Here is an 18,166-nt window from a genome sequence, read left to right as displayed (position 1 = left end):
AAGTTTGAGGGAATACGGCTCATGTAGGCGATGCTACCCAAATAGGTGTAATCTGTCCCGTTTCCGCCGGAGGTGACTTGACCCCACTACTACTTCCATCACCTCCCAAGTAAACCTCATTTCCTCCCTTGATTTATAAGATACTGAAACCTGATTAATCGTATCCTTGCCAAGGACATAATTGCATTAAAGCCTTAAAAAAATTACGGAATTTTTTAATTTCTACTACAGAAATTGTATATTTACTGTAAATTTCGGAGCCTTACATACAAGTTTACAAGGTTAGATTTAATTTTGACAGTCAATATAAGTGAAATGGACATGATTGACAGTACTGCATACCGAGTATGACATCATACTTCGGTTGTACTTAAAATGACAACTAAGGGCGAGGAGTAAAAGAAACTTAGGTCGATTTTACTTTGGCCAAAAAATGAGACCCTTGGAAAACGAAATGAGTTTGAACTCTTCTAGCAAAGATACTAGGACCCTTAATAATTTCATACTGTCATAAACCTACTCGATAAATGGTAATAAAGAGAAGGCATACACTTCAATTACCACTTTTTATATTCGTGTACTCCCTGCACTTGTGCAAAAGAATTAGCTCAACAATATTTTGAAACACTTTAGGTTTATGGAGGACGCAATTTCAAGTTCTTAACTAATACACAGTAAAGCTTTATTGAAGCAATGAGTTGAATACAATGGAACTGTAAACATTACCTCGTTGGCAAAGAGTAGAATTAATATCATAAATTAATAATCCACCATTAAGTTTCCATGTCTTAAGTAGATCTGTAGAAAACTAGTCTGTCCCCTTCCTGTCTATTATCTGTCCCAACTTAGTATTAAATTATGAGACACTAACTTAGTGAAAGCCTACCCTTCAGTGTACTGCGCGAGAGACAATAAAAAAGGTATCCTCGATTGGCCCCAAAACGTCTATACTTGATTCTATTAAGGGATGGGAAAGTACTCCTTGATTCATACATAGGTTGGAGATATCGGGAGACAAAGCTCACAATATAGAAAGACACCCTAACTAAAAATTCCAACCCAAGAGAGTCGGTTCACACAAATTTGTAGTTCTCTTAGCCACGAGCGGCGCTACTAGGGAAACAAAAGTATCTCTTGTATTTTTGTTGTCCCATATCCCTCGGGCGCTGACGTAAAGGATGGGGTCAGGAGACGTTCCACCAAGAACCTAATGATGGACACTTAAAGAGGATTATTCGCTTATGATATCATTTTTACACAAATATACATTCTAAAATGAGAAGTCATAAATATTTATGTTATGAATGATATTTTAAAAATAAACATCATTCATAGGTAAATGACCTTTAACTTACAAGGCTATAACATTGGATTAAGATATTTGTACTGTTTTGTAAGAAATTGACTTATAATGTACTCTGAATTCTGAAATGATTCCATTATTCAGTATAAACCAGTTTACTCTTCAAAATATTTGAGTTCAGTTTACGGATAAATTTAGCAAGTAAACCCGACAACTCAAGACAGGTGACGTAGATTGACTTAGTCACCTGGACAAGAGCTTGAGGGTTTATCCCCTTGGAAGCAAAGTTTAAACAATGGTACTAGTACATAACCCGCGACGCTAATTCGCTAGATTCTAGGTTTATTCTCTATGGATAATGTTAAAGCCTATTAATAGTGGAGAGTACGTTAGCTTCCTTGCTCGGTTGCTGAGAGTCGAGTTTGAACCTTGTGTGGAGATTATACGTAACCGATCGATTTACGGGAAACGCTCCCTTTAAAACCGTCGCGGAAATGAATAGGTTTGCAACTTTAATATATTCAGGACGTTGTTCGAAACCCTATACGAAATATGATAGTAAAATAGAGTCAGTGGGTAATTACGGGCGCCGCCGCCGCATAATTCATAGTATTCAAAATTTATATAAAAATATTTACTCACCGATTATGCGAGTATTATTGATTATTACTTAAGGTAGCGGTACAACGCCCAGCAATGGGTATTGTTTAGTGTTTATAATAGTTTTTCATATTAGCCATGAACTTAATCGACTACAATATAGTAGCGGAGGTTGCTTGTACAAAAGTTTGTGATAGAGTGCCTGGAAAGTTACTGTTTACACAAATATAACTCAGTGTGATTAACGTGTCATATCCATGGTTTTTTTAATTGATGGTTTTGCAAATTTTCTCAAAGTTACCGAAGCTGAAAACTTATACATAAATTTCTTTATGCTTTTTAATTTCATGGTTGGCAAGAACCAACCAAACCTGTATTAATCATGGAGAAAAAACTAGGGTTAAAACCGTTTTATATTCAAGACTTGGTTTAGTTTAGTGAGCCAATAAGATCATTTAAAAGTGTTGGAGGGAGGGGCACTATACTGGGCTATGAGTCGAACTGAATAAATTCTAACCGTTCTCCATTCCTACTTCTAAAATTAAATCTATCCCTGATAGAAGATTACTGCTATTGAAACTAGAAACATAACCTCACGTACTTGTGCATTTACTAGGAAGGCATGTAAAAACAAATTCTTTAACCACCATGACCGCTCAACCTTTTCTCAGTAAATTATTAATATTATTATTATTATTTTGTTAACTTCAACATATAGTTTAGTGAAAAATTGCGTGTTTACGTTTTCTGGCTCAGATTGGAACAATTCCAGACAATTAAGAAATAGGCCTCCCCAGGGTAGCGTCAAAAGTCTAAGATCAAAATATTCTCTTCGGAAGTTTTCTCAAAAAATGACTTTACTTCCTGTGAGTCAAATTTCTAAGAGGAAAATATTTGAAGAAAACCAGAATTTTAAGGAAGAGATTTCTAAGAATTTTTAATTAGGGATAAAAATGAAGTATTTGCCGTATTGCCACAGCACTCTGTAGTCTCTTAACCTCTCTATAAATTTAGCTTCACTCAGTTCAGTTCAGGGATCAGTTTGAAAATGTATTATAAATAAGTGTAAAATAGCACTTGTGTATAAGGTAAGAGTTAAAAATCTAAAAACAACTTTAATTACACAATAAAACTTTAAGTTTTATTGTGTTATTAAAGTGTTTTTTCGATTTTTTTTACTCTTGAAAATGTATTAACTGAAACTGAATGGAAGCAATCAAATCAGTTAACTAAAAAAACTGCACCGACAGGTAGCTGAACTGAACTGTGGAGAACCTTAGCTTTACTTTCCATCAAGCTATAAATTAAGGTGCAATATTCCTCAATACAGGTTTGACTCATGAAGGTTATACTATCTACTCATTTTACATTTTTGAGCAAACTTTCTTCGTTTAGTTGGCTTAATGATTTTGCATTTTGCATTTTGCATTTTTGCTTTCCCTTCTGAACTCCATGGAAAGTCCTTAAAAAAAAGTCCAAAGTAGGAAGCTTTTTGGCTTTGACATTTTTGGAAAGAGATAGCCGCTCTCCTCAGCTAAATCATATTAGTGGAAAAAAGAGGGATAAAAAATTTATTTTGAAAATAATATTTTAACTGTATCCCTCCTAGTAAGCGTCACTCTCTCTATGCCAGTATTTTGGTTTTAACGTCATAAGCCAACCGGTCATATGACGGCTTTTTATTTTGAATATGTATACCAATAATTTAGGCTAATATATTATGGATGGGTCTACTACATTTGGGTGACGACGATTGGGTATCCGAAATTTGGGAGAATTTAAAATTGGATGAGCGACTATTTTGGTGTCAATGAAACTGGCAGAACGTCAATTAGGTGAATAAACAAGTTATTTTTCCAAAAGTACATATTTCTGGTAAAAGTTCGACGAAAGACAAAAGCTAACCCTGACCTGTCACAACCAAATCTAACCTGGCCTATCTCAAAGAAACCTAAAGAGGGCTGGTTTCATTGTTTTAAAATATTTACCTTTAACAAAATACAATTGAGAATGACAAAATATTTGTAATTTTTACAAAATAAAATTTTATTTGCCCAATTGACGCTCTGTCAATTTCATTGACACCAAATTTTCTCTCACCCAATTTTCGGACACTCGAATGTTTTACCCAATTGTTGCCCTCCCATTATGGATGTACTTGTAGTTTTCAGCACAACTAGTATGTTCTCCAGAATTCTAATTTCCATTCTAGTCTTAATCATAAATACTTTTATATTTAAAGACAACTAGATTATTTCCACACCAAATATCCTTCTTGGTTTTACCATTTCCGCATTTAACAATGCATGCAAACCACGCACGTCTTAACGGTGGCCTGTGAACGATCTGATTGAGGAGTAGCACGAAATGTTACACGTTCGAACCTTGCATATGATGATACTTTACCAATCAACATTATATCACCATCTAATCTAAATAGATGCGAGTTATGTGTACTATCAATAGATTTAAATAAAGTATACACTTCAAATCGGTTTAGTTTGCAAAGTAATTCAAGGTTCCTCTATTTTTACCCTCAGGCTGCAAATTATAAGTCCTAAATTCTACATTTTTTCTCTCTTCATATAAATATTGCACTAAGAAAGCTGGTGTCGTCACGCGATGATATTAGAAATCAATTATAGGTCTATACTCACGACCAAGGGTTATAAACAATATGGTTGAACAAGGACAATTCTTAAGCATGCCTCTAAGCGTACGAAAAGACCTAGTTTCCTTTGGTTAGAGCAAGAAGTGATATCTAGTTTATTAGGGAGAAGGTATAAGATGCCTGAGTAACCGCGCCCCATAGTCCCAGTCCCCCCTTCAAAATGCAAGGGGGTCGTAAAAGGAGTCCGGGCTATTTCGCCTCTCCTCAGTCGGAAAATACGTAATTTTCGTCATTCACATCGCGCTGACGTGAGTTTTCAAGAACCAATGAGATGCTGGTTGTATTTAGAGGCGGACTGGATCAACTCCGGACCTTCGTTTGGACTGAAGATAAAGCTGGAAATGTGGCGAATTTATACCTTCTCCCTAATAAACTAGATATCACTACTTGGTTAGAGGTACTTTTTTTGTGACTTAACAATATTAGCTTTGACGGAGCAGTTCTGGTATGATGCAGTTATGCCTTAATGAATGTATTATCAACGCTACTGTTTGAGTTTGCGAGCCAGGCTGTTTCCCTTCATTGTTTCCTCACGGGAAACGTCATAAGATTGATGGAAAATGAACATGTTGTGAGTTATTATGAAACGAACAAGCTTCCTCAACCTTCTTTTCAATAATCCTTAGGCGAGACTACCTGAATCGATAAGAATTTATTCGAATTGTATGTCAACCCAGAAACCTGCTTTAAGAAATTTAGGTATAGCGGTATATTTGTATTGTCTGCTTATTCCAATTTTAAGCTATATTCTAAACATCAAATCGAGGAAAACCAGGAGATTTCTGGGAAGTAAATCAATTTATACAGGGTGTTTCTGAACGGTCTTTCAGAAATTATGGGGCGTTCTTTGCGCAATTTGAGTCGAAAATGTTCCATGACTTTTTGCAGTTATGGCCTCCGTTTTCAAGTCATGGGATAATTTCTTTGTTTAATTAGTATAATAATTTAGTTTCTAAAATAAATGTAGCTTATCATCTGTAAAACACTCAAATATCATAGAGCATTTTCGGTTCGAAATAGTTCAAAGAACATCCCCTTAACTTATTACCATAAGTTCATAAGATTACCGGTTACTGAGAGCTTGTCACGAAGTGATGTAGGTGAAACGTCATAGATTCTCGTAAAGTGACGCCTGGTGAAGGGCTCTCAAAGGCTTAGTGCATTCTAAATAGGAAGATGGACTGCAAAACCGAATATAGTCAATTCTCGCTTGTCGTTCTCGAACTAGCTCTCAGTAAGTCTCTAGACACCCTGTAAATTATAATTTGCATCGCGTAGATATATATCGCACACGCATAAAAAAATCAGTAAAATAATCCCTCTTCTTCCCGTTTTAAATTTTATATTTACTTTTTTGAAAAGTAAAGTAACTCGACGTTGGCGCAAGATGGAAAATATTTTGAAATCTAGGAAAGAAAAACCGTGGCTTTTGGCTAGAAATTCCAAATCCTCTCAAAAATCCTCGAACATGTATATGTAAAATAAATAAATTCACGAGCATCTTATTAGCTCCACCAGATGCCGCGTCTCTATCTCTCGCGCGATTTTGGAAGGTTTTCGTAAGACCTTCGTCAGATGTTTTTTAAAACTGTGTGAAGTTCTGTCCGCGCCAGGTGTAGGAGCTTTAATGCCAGCAAATATGGAGGGTAGTACGTTGGAATATATAACTGGAGTAGTTGTGCTAATAAAAACTAGGAGTATATATTATACTGGGTGTTTCCGATAAGTTAAAGGGTGTGTTGTTTGGGTCAGAGTGGTCATGGGGTCTGGGGTCTACAACATTAAGTTACGAAGATATGGGGTCTACAACATTAAGTTACGAAGATATGGGGTCTACAACATTAAGTTACGAAGATGTGGGGTGTACAACATTAAGTTACGAAGATGTGGGGTCTGCAGCATTAAGTTACGAAGATGTGGGGTCTACAACATTAAGTTACGAAGATGTGGGGTGTACAACATTAAGTTACGAAGATGTGGGGTGTACAACATTAAGTTACGAAGATATGGGGTCTACAACATTAAGTTACGAAGATATGGGGTCTACAACATTAAGTTACGAAGATGTGGGGTGTACAACATTAAGTTACGAAGATGTGGGGTCTGCAGCATTAAGTTACGAAGATGTGGGGTCTACAACATTAAGTTACGAAGATGTGGGGTGTACAACATTAAGTTACGAAGATGTGGGGTGTACAACATTAAGTTACGAAGATGTGGGGTGTACAACATTAAGTTACGAAGATGTGGGGTCTGCAGCATTAAGTTACGAAGATGTGGGGTCTGCAGCATTAAGTTACGAAGATGTGGGGTCTGCAGCATTAAGTTACGAAGATGTGGGGTCTGCAGCATTAAGTTACGAAGATGTGGGGTCTGCAGCATTAAGTTACGAAGATGTGGGGTCTGCAACATTAAGTTACGAAGATGTGGGGTCTGCAACATTAAGTTACGAAGATGTGGGGTCTGCAACATTAAGTTACGAAGATGTGGGGTCTGCAACATTAAGTTACGAAGATGTGGGGTCTGCAACATTAAGTTACGAAGATGTGGGGTCTGCAACATTAAGTTACGAAGATGTGGGGTCTGCAACATTAAGTTACGAAGATGTGGGGTCTGCAACATTAAGTTACGAAGATGTGGGGTCTGCAACATTAAGTTACGAAGATGTGGGGTCTGCAACATTAAGTTACGAAGATGTGGGGTCTGCAACATTAAGTTACGAAGATGTGGGGTCTGCAACATTAAGTTACGAAGATGTGGGGTCTGCAACATTAAGTTACGAAGATGTGGGGTCTGCAACATTAAGTTACGAAGATGTGGGGTCTGCAACATTAAGTTACGAAGATGTGGGGTCTGCAACATTAAGTTACGAAGATGTGGGGTCTGCAACATTAAGTTACGAAGATGTGGGGTCTGCAACATTAAGTTACGAAGATGTGGGGTCTGCAACATTATGTTACGAAGATGTGGGGTCTGCAACATTAAGTTACGAAGATGTGGGGTCTGCAACATTAAGTTACGAAGATGTGGGGTCTGCAACATTAAGTTACGAAGATGTGGGGTCTGCAACATTAAGTTACGAAGATGTGGGGTCTGCAACATTAAGTTACGAAGATGTGGGGTCTGCAACATTAAGTTACGAAGATGTGGGGTCTGCAACATTAAGTTACGAAGATGTGGGGTCTGCAACATTAAGTTACGAAGATGTGGGGTCTGCAACATTAAGTTACGAAGATGTGGGGTCTGCAACATTAAGTTACGAAGATGTGGGGTCTGCAACATTAAGTTACGAAGATGTGGGGTCTGCAACATTAAGTTACGAAGATGTGGGGTCTGCAACATTAAGTTACGAAGATGTGGGGTCTGCAACATTAAGTTACGAAGATGTGGGGTCTGCAACATTAAGTTACGAAGATGTGGGGTCTGCAACATTAAGTTACGAAGATGTGGGGTCTGCAACATTAAGTTACGAAGATGTGGGGTCTGCAACATTAAGGTACGACGATGTGGGGTCTGCAACATTAAGGTACGACGATGTGGGGTCTGCAACATTAAGGTACGACGATGTGGGGTCTGCAACATTAAGTTACGAAGATGTGGGGTCTGCAACATTAAGTTACGAAGATGTGGGGTCTGCAACATTAAGTTACGAAGATGTGGGGTCTGCAACATTAAGTTACGAAGATGTGGGGTCTGCAACATTAAGTTACGAAGATGTGGGGTCTGCAACATTAAGTTACGAAGATGTGGGGTCTGCAACATTAAGTTACGAAGATGTGGGGTCTGCAACATTAAGTTACGAAGATGTGGGGTCTGCAACATTAAGTTACGAAGATGTGGGGTCTGCAACATTAAGTTACGAAGATGTGGGGTCTGCAACATTAAGTTACGAAGATGTGGGGTCTGCAACATTAAGTTACGAAGATGTGGGGTCTGCAACATTAAGTTACGAAGATGTGGGGTCTGCAACATTAAGTTACGAAGATGTGGGGTCTGCAACATTAAGTTACGAAGATGTGGGGTCTGCAACATTAAGTTACGAAGATGTGGGGTCTGCAACATTAAGTTACGAAGATGTGGGGTCTGCAACATTAAGTTACGAAGATGTGGGGTCTGCAACATTAAGTTACGAAGATGTGGGGTCTGCAACATTAAGTTACGAAGATGTGGGGTCTGCAACATTAAGTTACGAAGATGTGGGGTCTGCAACATTAAGGTACGACGATGTGGGGTCTGCAACATTAAGGTACGACGATGTGGGGTCTGCAACATTAAGGTACGACGATGTGGGGTCTGCAACATTAAGGTACGACGATGTGGGGTCTGCAACATTAAGGTACGACGATGTGGGGTCTGCAACATTAAGGTACGACGATGTGGGGTCTGCAACATTAAGGTACGACGATGTGGGGTCTGCAACATTAAGGTACGACGATGTGGGGTCTGCAACATTAAGGTACGACGATGTGGGGTCTGCAACATTAAGGTACGACGATGTGGGGTCTGCAACATTAAGGTACGACGATGTGGGGTCTGCAACATTAAGGTACGACGATGTGGGGTCTGCAACATTAAGGTACGACGATGTGGGGTCTGCAACATTAAGGTACGACGATGTGGGGTCTGCAACATTAAGGTACGACGATGTGGGGTCTGCAACATAAAGTTACATTGGCTCGTAAAATTTAAATAGCCACACTTGTGGAGTAATTAGTTTTTACTATTGAACGCACACTTCCTTTTTAGATTGAAGGCTGATACGTCTTACTCTTCATGTGTTACTTCTTCCTCGTTTTAGGAGCAAGTCAATGTTTGGGAGCCCATGTCTTCGCAACTAAATTTCGTAGACGCCCATGTTCTTTGAAACTCAGTTTGACCTAAACAACTCAGCACTTCAACTTATTTCAGACTTAAGTTCATAATGATCATGACTTAATTATTTATACAAAATACATAAGCCATAAGGGAAAATTATATTTGTAGTTGCTCGGGAAACCTATAATTTAATTAACTACATTATTTTCACTTGACAGATATCTCCTTATGCAAGTAGGTTAGAGATTATAGATTGGACAGTAGAACGGTCAATTTTAAATTACTCTCAATGCTAAAGGAGATTAGCATTTCCGTATTTGTCATGGATCTGAGATAATTAGATGGATTAACATTTTCTGCTTTCCATCAGTGCTACTGTTTGGAACCCCGCTGTTCCTTAACCACGAGGGGCAGGTAACTCAGTATAATGATTCTACACTGATGTACCTTTGTTGTTTACGCGTAATTTTTAAAATCCCTGCCCTTGACAGTGCTAAAATGATTACACATGATCCGTAATCGGTGTACAGGGACTTTGACAGTAATTAGTCCCTCGTCTTAGCAGCAAATCGATGCATTTTTATCAGTAGCACACGCTAATGCCATCACAGTTCAACAAATTAATTTTTACCAATGTTGAAGTCAGGAATACGGCCTTTCATTTATGTTTGGAAAATGTGCTCCTTTGACTATTGCTCCCAAACTAATCTGAAGAGAAAAATAGGTTATTTCGCTTGGGAAGGTCCAATCGCTGTAAAATTGGGTGATATTCGTTTTATACGTAAGTTTTTCTTGTATCTTACGTAAAGACCATCACAGATATCTTGATTATCTTGAAACTCTTGTATAATTTTATTATTATATCGGCTAAATGAAAACTAAGGTTAATTTTTAACAAATTATATATTTGTTTGGTCTAAAACTGAAAGAAACAGTTCCATTTTAATCAAGCTAGATAAAGTTAATAATGCACGTTCAAAATAAACAAATTTTAACATTATATTTGTTCTTGACCATTATATTAGGGTGTGCCTAGGGTTTTCTTTACTTATTACTAAAAAAATAGTCTTTCACTTGAACAAAAAAATTTTTATCTACCTAGTTAATTCTTCCAATGTATGAGGAGTAGTATCGTAGTATTGGAGACGCTGTGGGAAAGGGCGCGGATAATGGTTTATATCAACGGTGGTGGAAGGAAGAGGTAAAGCTTTTTCGGACTCTCTTTCTCGACATATAATATCTGGCCAGTACAGCCAGCCAGGAGAGGTTTTGAGCCTTGGTACTACGGGAGAGACTGGTGGAGTATAGAAAATAAATGTCAAGCCAAGAGGGAGGAGCGGTCGAGTGTTTTTCACCGGGTTCTACGTTTGATGTTAAAAGGCGATATAGACTCGTACGTAATGTTGGGAGAAAGAGAGAACTTCTCCGATCGTGCATGAGTTAAGGCGCAATTTTTTCTCTCTTCCTTCTAAACATCGCTCGTAAGTTTTAAACGGTGCGCGAGTGATATTCATTTTAAAAAGAGTAAGAAAGTGTTTCCGTGAAATTTCATTATCTGGTCCTCCGAGGATTCGGGTGTTACGTGTTTTTGGAAAAAGAAAACTCGGGATACAAATCAGGTATAGAATGTCTAGGAGTAGAAAACGTAAGGATTTGTGGAAAATTGAAAAGACAATATCACTTAGTTTCGGGTTTCAAAACCGGTACGAAATCAAAATCGAGAACTTGGAAGAACAAGAAGATTGGAAAAAGGATATTTTCCCGCTATTTTTATAACACCCCCACCGAGATTCATGAAAATTGGATGAAATAGAAACGCGGTCTCCAGCAAACGATGAAATTTCCGTGGAATTTAATCTCGACGACGGTATATACGAAGAAAAACGTTATTTCCAAGACAAATTGCGTTTCAACGTGCTAAAATATATATATCATGGCCAAAAATAACAAATTGTTTCGTAGTGTAAATTTCTTAGAGAAGACATAGGTTTTACGTTGCTTTATTTTGTGAAGACGCGTATTACTTAAGAATGAATTTTATTACGAGTAATCGCGTTTTATAAACATCATGTCTTAGAGAATCGAAAGTATTTGCGATGACCCTCGTCCTAAGCACTATCCAATCCTGGTTGTAAAGGCGTTGGAAGCGTGGTTGGTGATGACGACGAGTCAGACATGGCTTGGATCGGTGTTCTCAGGATATCTACGTCCCGTTACAAACTATACTTACACAAACGCGTCTACCAACGATGAAGATCATGTAACGGACGAAGTGTTCGCCAGTTCCTTGGAATCTTGCGGTGGTTACAACTCCAGGAATATGAGGAACGACTTAGAGTTGAAACTGACACCGATCTCGTTGAACACCTTGGAAAGCGGACGCCGGGTAACAGTGCCCGACTTAAGGGAGGATGACTACGACTTGGACGATCGTGAAGAGTTCGTGCGTCGAGTATCTTGCGCTGGCCGACTAACGAAAGCCACGAGTTACGATGCACGGAAGGACTCTACCCAGAGTCGTGGTAGTAAAGTCGAGAGTCCAAAAAAGGAACCGGAAGATCCTGAGAGGGTGCGTAAGAGGATAAGTGATCAAAAAAGACGTCGGAGACAGATGGTGACTTATAACTATTTGGAGCGGCCTAGTGGTTGGTCGCCAGCTTTTTATCACCTGTTGGTGTAAGTTATGTTTTTGACGTTTACACAACCAGTGTCAGGTACGAAGTAATACTTTTGATCAAATAATCACTAAGCTAAGAAAAACATACAAACAGGATGTGTCAGCAATATTTTCAAGGGTAATTTTTCCAATATTTAAAATTTTAAATGTTATATTAAGGTTTAAATAACGTTATGGTATTTTGACTTTTAATCTTGGATGAAGTTCATGTCTTCGAGATTAAATATCAGGTAGATATTAAGGTAATTGGAAAAAATACGGTTAAAATGCGAAAGAGATAATTTTGATTAGTGCGGTTTTCATACTTTGAATATTTTATGTGAAATGATGAAATTAATATACCATTAGATAGGTCTTGCTTACCATATTTTTATTTTGGCCTTGGCAAACCCATTCGTTTCGTTTTCCAAAATTTCAGATATTCGGTACAAAAAAAGGTAAATCGCACAGCTTTTAGCCTCGTGTCTCTCTTACGCAAATAGTTTTTTAGCGATAGCGTTCCGTGACGCACCAATCCAACGTGTCAAATTCTTGGCACTCGTTCTGTCGTATATCAAGATATATACCGTACGTAGTGTTTAGTTTCGCCAAATATCGTTGGTCGAGATGATAGGACGCATCCTTCACTTCGCGATTAATCTAGGTTATTTTATTACAGACAAAATATTAACTCATAGCGCTGGACTTGAAGCGTGACTGAACGTGACTCTGCGTTAAGTTATTTAGGCTCTATGGCGAATACCGCAGAATTGAGATTGTTTTTCACTTCGGCGTGTTTATCCTGGATAAACAATGGCTAGAGTTCTCAGCTGATGCGGGGATATAGTGTACAAGAATGCCATTACCTAATTGGATAGGGTGCGTTACACTCGGTTCTAAAATTAAAAATTGACGTTGGCGGTAGTTGTATGGTTTCAATTAAATAATCACATATAGATACTATATCTGAAATTGTTTTTGTTACTATATGATTTCCTATGGTATAGATCGTTTGCTTACATAACGTATATATAAGATTGCCGACTGTTGTAAGACATTACAAATATGTTTTAGTGATGATAATGGGTATCTCGTTAACAATTTTAACCTACTGTAGAAAACAATGGAAAATAGGCAATTTCTTTCTAATATTTGGGTATTGCTTATACATTGAGGAAGAATACTCGGACGATGTTTGTCCTGCATTATCCATATGATATTAACAATCGAGAATTAGTTAAAACTCTCAAATTAAACAAATTTAATGAACGCATATATATTTTCAACAATCATGTTACTTTTTTAATTATAAAAGTTCAATAATATGACTCAAAAGTATCTTTTGTTATGTAAAAGGACGAAACCACAATGTTCTCTAAGACGCAACACGAAGAGATTTAATTAATTCAATTATAAGTTAATAAGACCATGTTCCATAAGCTTTTCCTTGATTACCGAGGGCTTGTCATGAAGTGACATAGGTGAAACGTCATAGATTCTCGTAAAGCGACGCGATGAGGCGCTGTCGAAGGCTTAGTACAGACTAAATAGGAAGATGGACTACATAGTGTTGTCAGTTCTCGCTTCGTTCTCGAACTAGCTCTCAGTAAGTCTCTAGCATTACGAAGTATAGAAAGTGTCATACTTATGGGACATATCTGATAAACTTATGATTCAATCAACATGTGATTTCCAGTCTTGGAAGGGACAAATATTCCCTTGGAAAAATGTTTGTCCGTACTTTTAATTCCACTTCTACCAAGGCTACATTCTACTTTGAACTACAGTAGACACGCATTTGCGAAACACTTTCCAACTTTTGCCATTTCATCGCGCGTTGAATAAATAATCCCTTCAGTTCAAGCCAATGACTGTCATGCAAATGCATCTAAAACAAAGCACTTAGTCAGGTTGTATTAGCATTTATCATCTTTGACAAATTGAAAACCGATTTCCCTAATTGAAAACTGACATCCTAAACTTTAACGTTTTGCTAGAAGCTCGGTCCATCGCTATACTACTCAGAAATTAGCATAATTTGATTTTAAAAAAGTTTTCGACAGTCTTTCCAAAAACTGTTACGACGCTCACAGCACTAGTGAGTTTTGCGTGTCCATTCTCTATCAGAAGGTGATTTTTCAATCCGTATATAGGACTAGTCTTAAGTCGATCTCTTCACGCGAGTGTCTTCACGTCTTCATCCAACTTTATATCTTGAAGGTTTTAGCTAATGTAAACTGATCTAGATTTTGATCGAGAAACGATGTAGGCCATTAGAGCGTGTCGTTTCTTGTCTGCTTCCAGTGTGCATGAAACTCGAGTGTGAAAGGTATTAACGTTGAAAAACATTCTTATATCCACGTTTGGAAATGAATTTTCAAGAACAAATACTAGGAATGTTTTCTTGGAACATTTTAAATCTCTTCAGAGTCGTTACTATTTCACTGGTATCCTTAATTGTTGAAGACCTCTTTAGTTGTGTTTTGGGGAACCCTTTCGTAAATATTTGTAAAATAAAACATAATTAGAACTAGTAGCAAAGGCAAAATTCCCATTTAAATAGAGGAAAAACCGTACACATTTTCTTGAATTACGATGAATAGGCGTGAAGCACCATCGCAGTTGGAGCCCGGAAATGGAAGAGTAACGGTCTTCCTACTTTATGTATTGCTTATATTTACTGATTATTTTTATCCAGCAAGAATTCGTTAACCTATTTCTAGTTGTTCAGTAAAGGTCAAACTAGTTGTTTTGAGAGAACCAAGGGTTGAAACTTACTTTGCTCCTCTGTAAGTATAGAGATTATGGCCAGTGCGGCGCTCCTAACTGTCCCATACATGAGTAGGGCGGGAGTTGGTTTTTTCAATCATTTTTCTTCTATGGTCAAAAATATATTTCAAAAAACTTGGCAAGGCCACCAGACAAGGTATCGAAGAAAACAAAATAAAAGATTACGATATTTCCCTATTACAGGTTTTCGATGACCTTGAGGTGTTTGCGAAGCTCATGATGATATTATTTAATCAATAATATTTTGTTTTGATTTATAGTTTTACATTAACATAATATTTTAGGGTTAAAAGTTTTAATTTTTATTTCTATTCGAAAGAACATATAAAATAATGATAATTTCAAATTGAAACCATGTATTAATTCAAGAATGATCTAGGAGGTACGTTTTCTTACAGGGGACTACGCAATAAGCACATGACGTCCGGTGGCTATACTTCAAAGCCCTTGACCTAACGCGTAAAAGTCTGTAAGAAAATTGATTGCAATTAGAAATATTCATTATTTTATACACTCTTTGGAGTAGAAAAGGAAAAGGTTTATTCTGCAATTTTCTTTTATATACTTGCTGCTAATACCATCTTTTTCAAATCGATAATGTAGAGGTTATGGAGTTTGTTTAAAGCGAGAACGTGAGGGAAAGTTATACTGACATTTTAGAAATTTAGTATGCTTTTTGAATCAATGAATCCTACAACCGAACAATTTTGAGACTACATTGACGTAATACGTAACAACCAAGAGTTGTAAATTCAAATTTCTTGCCTGATATGTAAAAAATCCAAATTTACAATCAAGTGTTGCTCAATGGATAAAATTTTAGTCCAAAACTTCGCAGGAAGCGTTGTAACATTTTCTTTCGAGGTTTCAATCAGAACGCGTTAAAGTGAATTTCAGTTTTCGACTAAACAGAATTTATGGTAATAGCGGAGTAGTATCTTTTCTTTGACTATATTTGATAATTATTTTTATTATGTAATGTGCTTTTTTTCATGAAATACATTTTGGTCTACTGTTATCGGATAGAAATCTATTTTGGTATTTTGACCTCGATATATTTCTAAATGTTTCAATCTATGACGTTCCTTCTGACGTTCTCAGCGATAGCTAGAGCCTTTCCGTTTATTTTTATGTCGAACCATATAGTGTGCTCTTGCTGTAAACTAGTCGGGGATTTTTTTCCGGAAGTTTCTTTCTATTTAAACGGGTTAGAAACGTAGATATTTCGTTACGTTCGACATACTGACACCTGGCTAGTGTTTATCTTACTTTATTTTCCAGGCGAAAGAGGTTTAACATGTCTTTTTAAATCCAATATTTTAGAAAGAAACGTTAACGCTTTGAAGGTATCTGATAAATATATCAAACATCAGATTTTCCTTACTTTCCTTTTAGTTCAGTTCTAATCGGTGTATTTTGTTTCCGAAAAAAATAGACGTTAGATGGTCCCTAATGATATTACGAAAGTAGCGAAACATTTGGGAAATAACCATCTATTTTTAAAGCAAATCTTAATCTACACCAATGTTAAAATAGAGGCCCTATACAAAGTGTTGCAAAAAGGGTGATTCAACCGAAGTACGGTGGGTTATATGGGCAACTTTCAGTCAAAAAGGTTCTATGACATTTTGCCCTCCATCAATTAGAGGATTTTACGTATGATCCCTTAAAACTTGAGTAAGAAACTGAGGGTAAATGCTAATTTAATTGTTGGGTCATCTCTAAAACACTCTAATCATAATTTATAAACGGTGGTCATTGGGGCAAAATGTTATAGAACATTTTCATCAAAAATTCGCCCAAATTCGTGTGTTGTTATGTCACCGCAGTTGGCAAATCGGAGAAAACGTGTGCGCAGAAAGCAATTTTCGGCTTCTATTTCAGTCGTTAGGGATTCACGCAATTGCGAGGTTTCTTTCATCTTTCGCGAATCAATCGCCCATACCCTTAATTTCCAAAAATTGTTAAAGAGGCATAGGCTTGAATTTAAACGTCAACAACAGCTGTGTTTAAAATGATTTTAGGAATTAGGTTTCTTTAAACGATTGAACTAGAGTTAATGCATACTAATGACGATTAAAAGAATTAATATAATTTATATTTATTTGTATAATTATTTTAGAAATACGTCTTAATTGCATCTCGACTCGGAGAGGTTTATTTTGGTTTCCCAACTTGTTTTGGAACACCTTGTATAAACAAAGTTACATAACAACGCAAATTAGAACGTCAAAAATAGTCCCTGCATTTTGGTGATGGCAGGTGATGGTATAAAGACTATATCATGTTAAAAACCTCAAGAATTATTAATGTGAACTGGATAACATCCGAGTAAAGTTAATGTCGTATAGTTTGTACTTTCGAAAGCCTCGGATCAACCACACAATTTCATTCATTCTGAATCTGACGCTTAACGGTGCTTCGAAGGCAAGCTATTCCCTTCCCCGTTTCCCAATAAATCCAAAATGAAGTACAGGTAGGATGAAGTTAACTGCTCTTGAATCAAAATTGTACGACCGTTGAGACAAGAACTTTAGAATCGATATATTAAACAAAATGGGGTTAGGAAGAGTTATATTAACGAAGTAGAAGCTCTCCCTCTGTACTTTGTTAAGCGAAACTCAAACTGCCATACGAAATAAGAGGATTGTCGATCATTCAGTACAATATATTTATCATTTCTCCTCATAGAATAAAACAAGAAAGTGCTTTTTGGCGATGAAAAAATAAGAGTGTTTTACTGGTGAATGTAAAATTACCTACGTTGGGTTATTTTTCAACACACTGTTTGCTGAGAAAACGAATGCGGTATTACAAAAACAATTTTCTGATATATATTTTTTTTAAGAATGTAGATTATTGTTCGCTTTTTACTTTTTTTTTCGTAACTGTCTTTGCCAATTTCAATCTCAGTGTATTTGGAGACTAAATTATAGTACGTGGAACAGCACATATTGCAAACAGTTTTAGGATGAAGCAGCTCCAAATTCAGTAAAATAATTTAATATTTACACCTTTTGAGGCGTCAGTAATATTTAATCACATTAAGATCTGTTATCGCATTAATATCAAGGCTCATATTTACTGGAGTTTACAGGTTTACTTGCTTCGCCGAAGGAAGTAAACAACTTTGCATTAGAGTGGCTCTCCTGTAGGGAAACTGAGCTAGGGAATTGAAAATGAAATTACATAATAAAATATTGAAAATTAGAAATTGCGGAAGTTTCAAAATACACTTGCATCCAAAGATGAAGCGACGTAGTATATTCTTAAAGACGCTAAGTCATACTGTTAATGTGACGCCATTTGTGCAACTTGCTTCAGCACAATT

The 18,166-nt window shown here is 36.9% G+C and overlaps 1 protein-coding gene across 2 annotated transcripts in view; it reads left to right on the top strand.

The window, feature by feature from the left end:
- Positions 1 to 18,166, top strand: part of LOC149610657 (potassium voltage-gated channel subfamily KQT member 1-like) — a 76,606-nt gene that overhangs the window by 35,246 nt on the left and 23,194 nt on the right. The window contains exon 1 of one of the 2 annotated variants that reach the window (XM_089858707.1): positions 11,496 to 12,065. The exons of the other annotated variant lie outside the window; for it this stretch is intronic. Coding sequence (XP_089714833.1) covers positions 11,548 to 12,065 — 518 coding nt within the window. The 5' untranslated portion in view covers positions 11,496 to 11,547. Of the gene's footprint in view, positions 1 to 11,495; positions 12,066 to 18,166 lie in introns of those variants that run through there. 2 annotated transcript variants of the gene reach the window in all.

Source organism: Phalangium opilio, unplaced genomic scaffold (assembly GCF_054372755.1).
Source record: "Phalangium opilio isolate 3A_F unplaced genomic scaffold, DU_Popi_V2 ptg000329l_1, whole genome shotgun sequence".
NCBI classification, from domain to species: Eukaryota; Metazoa; Arthropoda; class Arachnida; order Opiliones; family Phalangiidae; genus Phalangium; species Phalangium opilio.
Note: the sequence above shows the minus strand (reverse complement) of the source record. Positions and strands in the feature narration are given on the sequence as shown.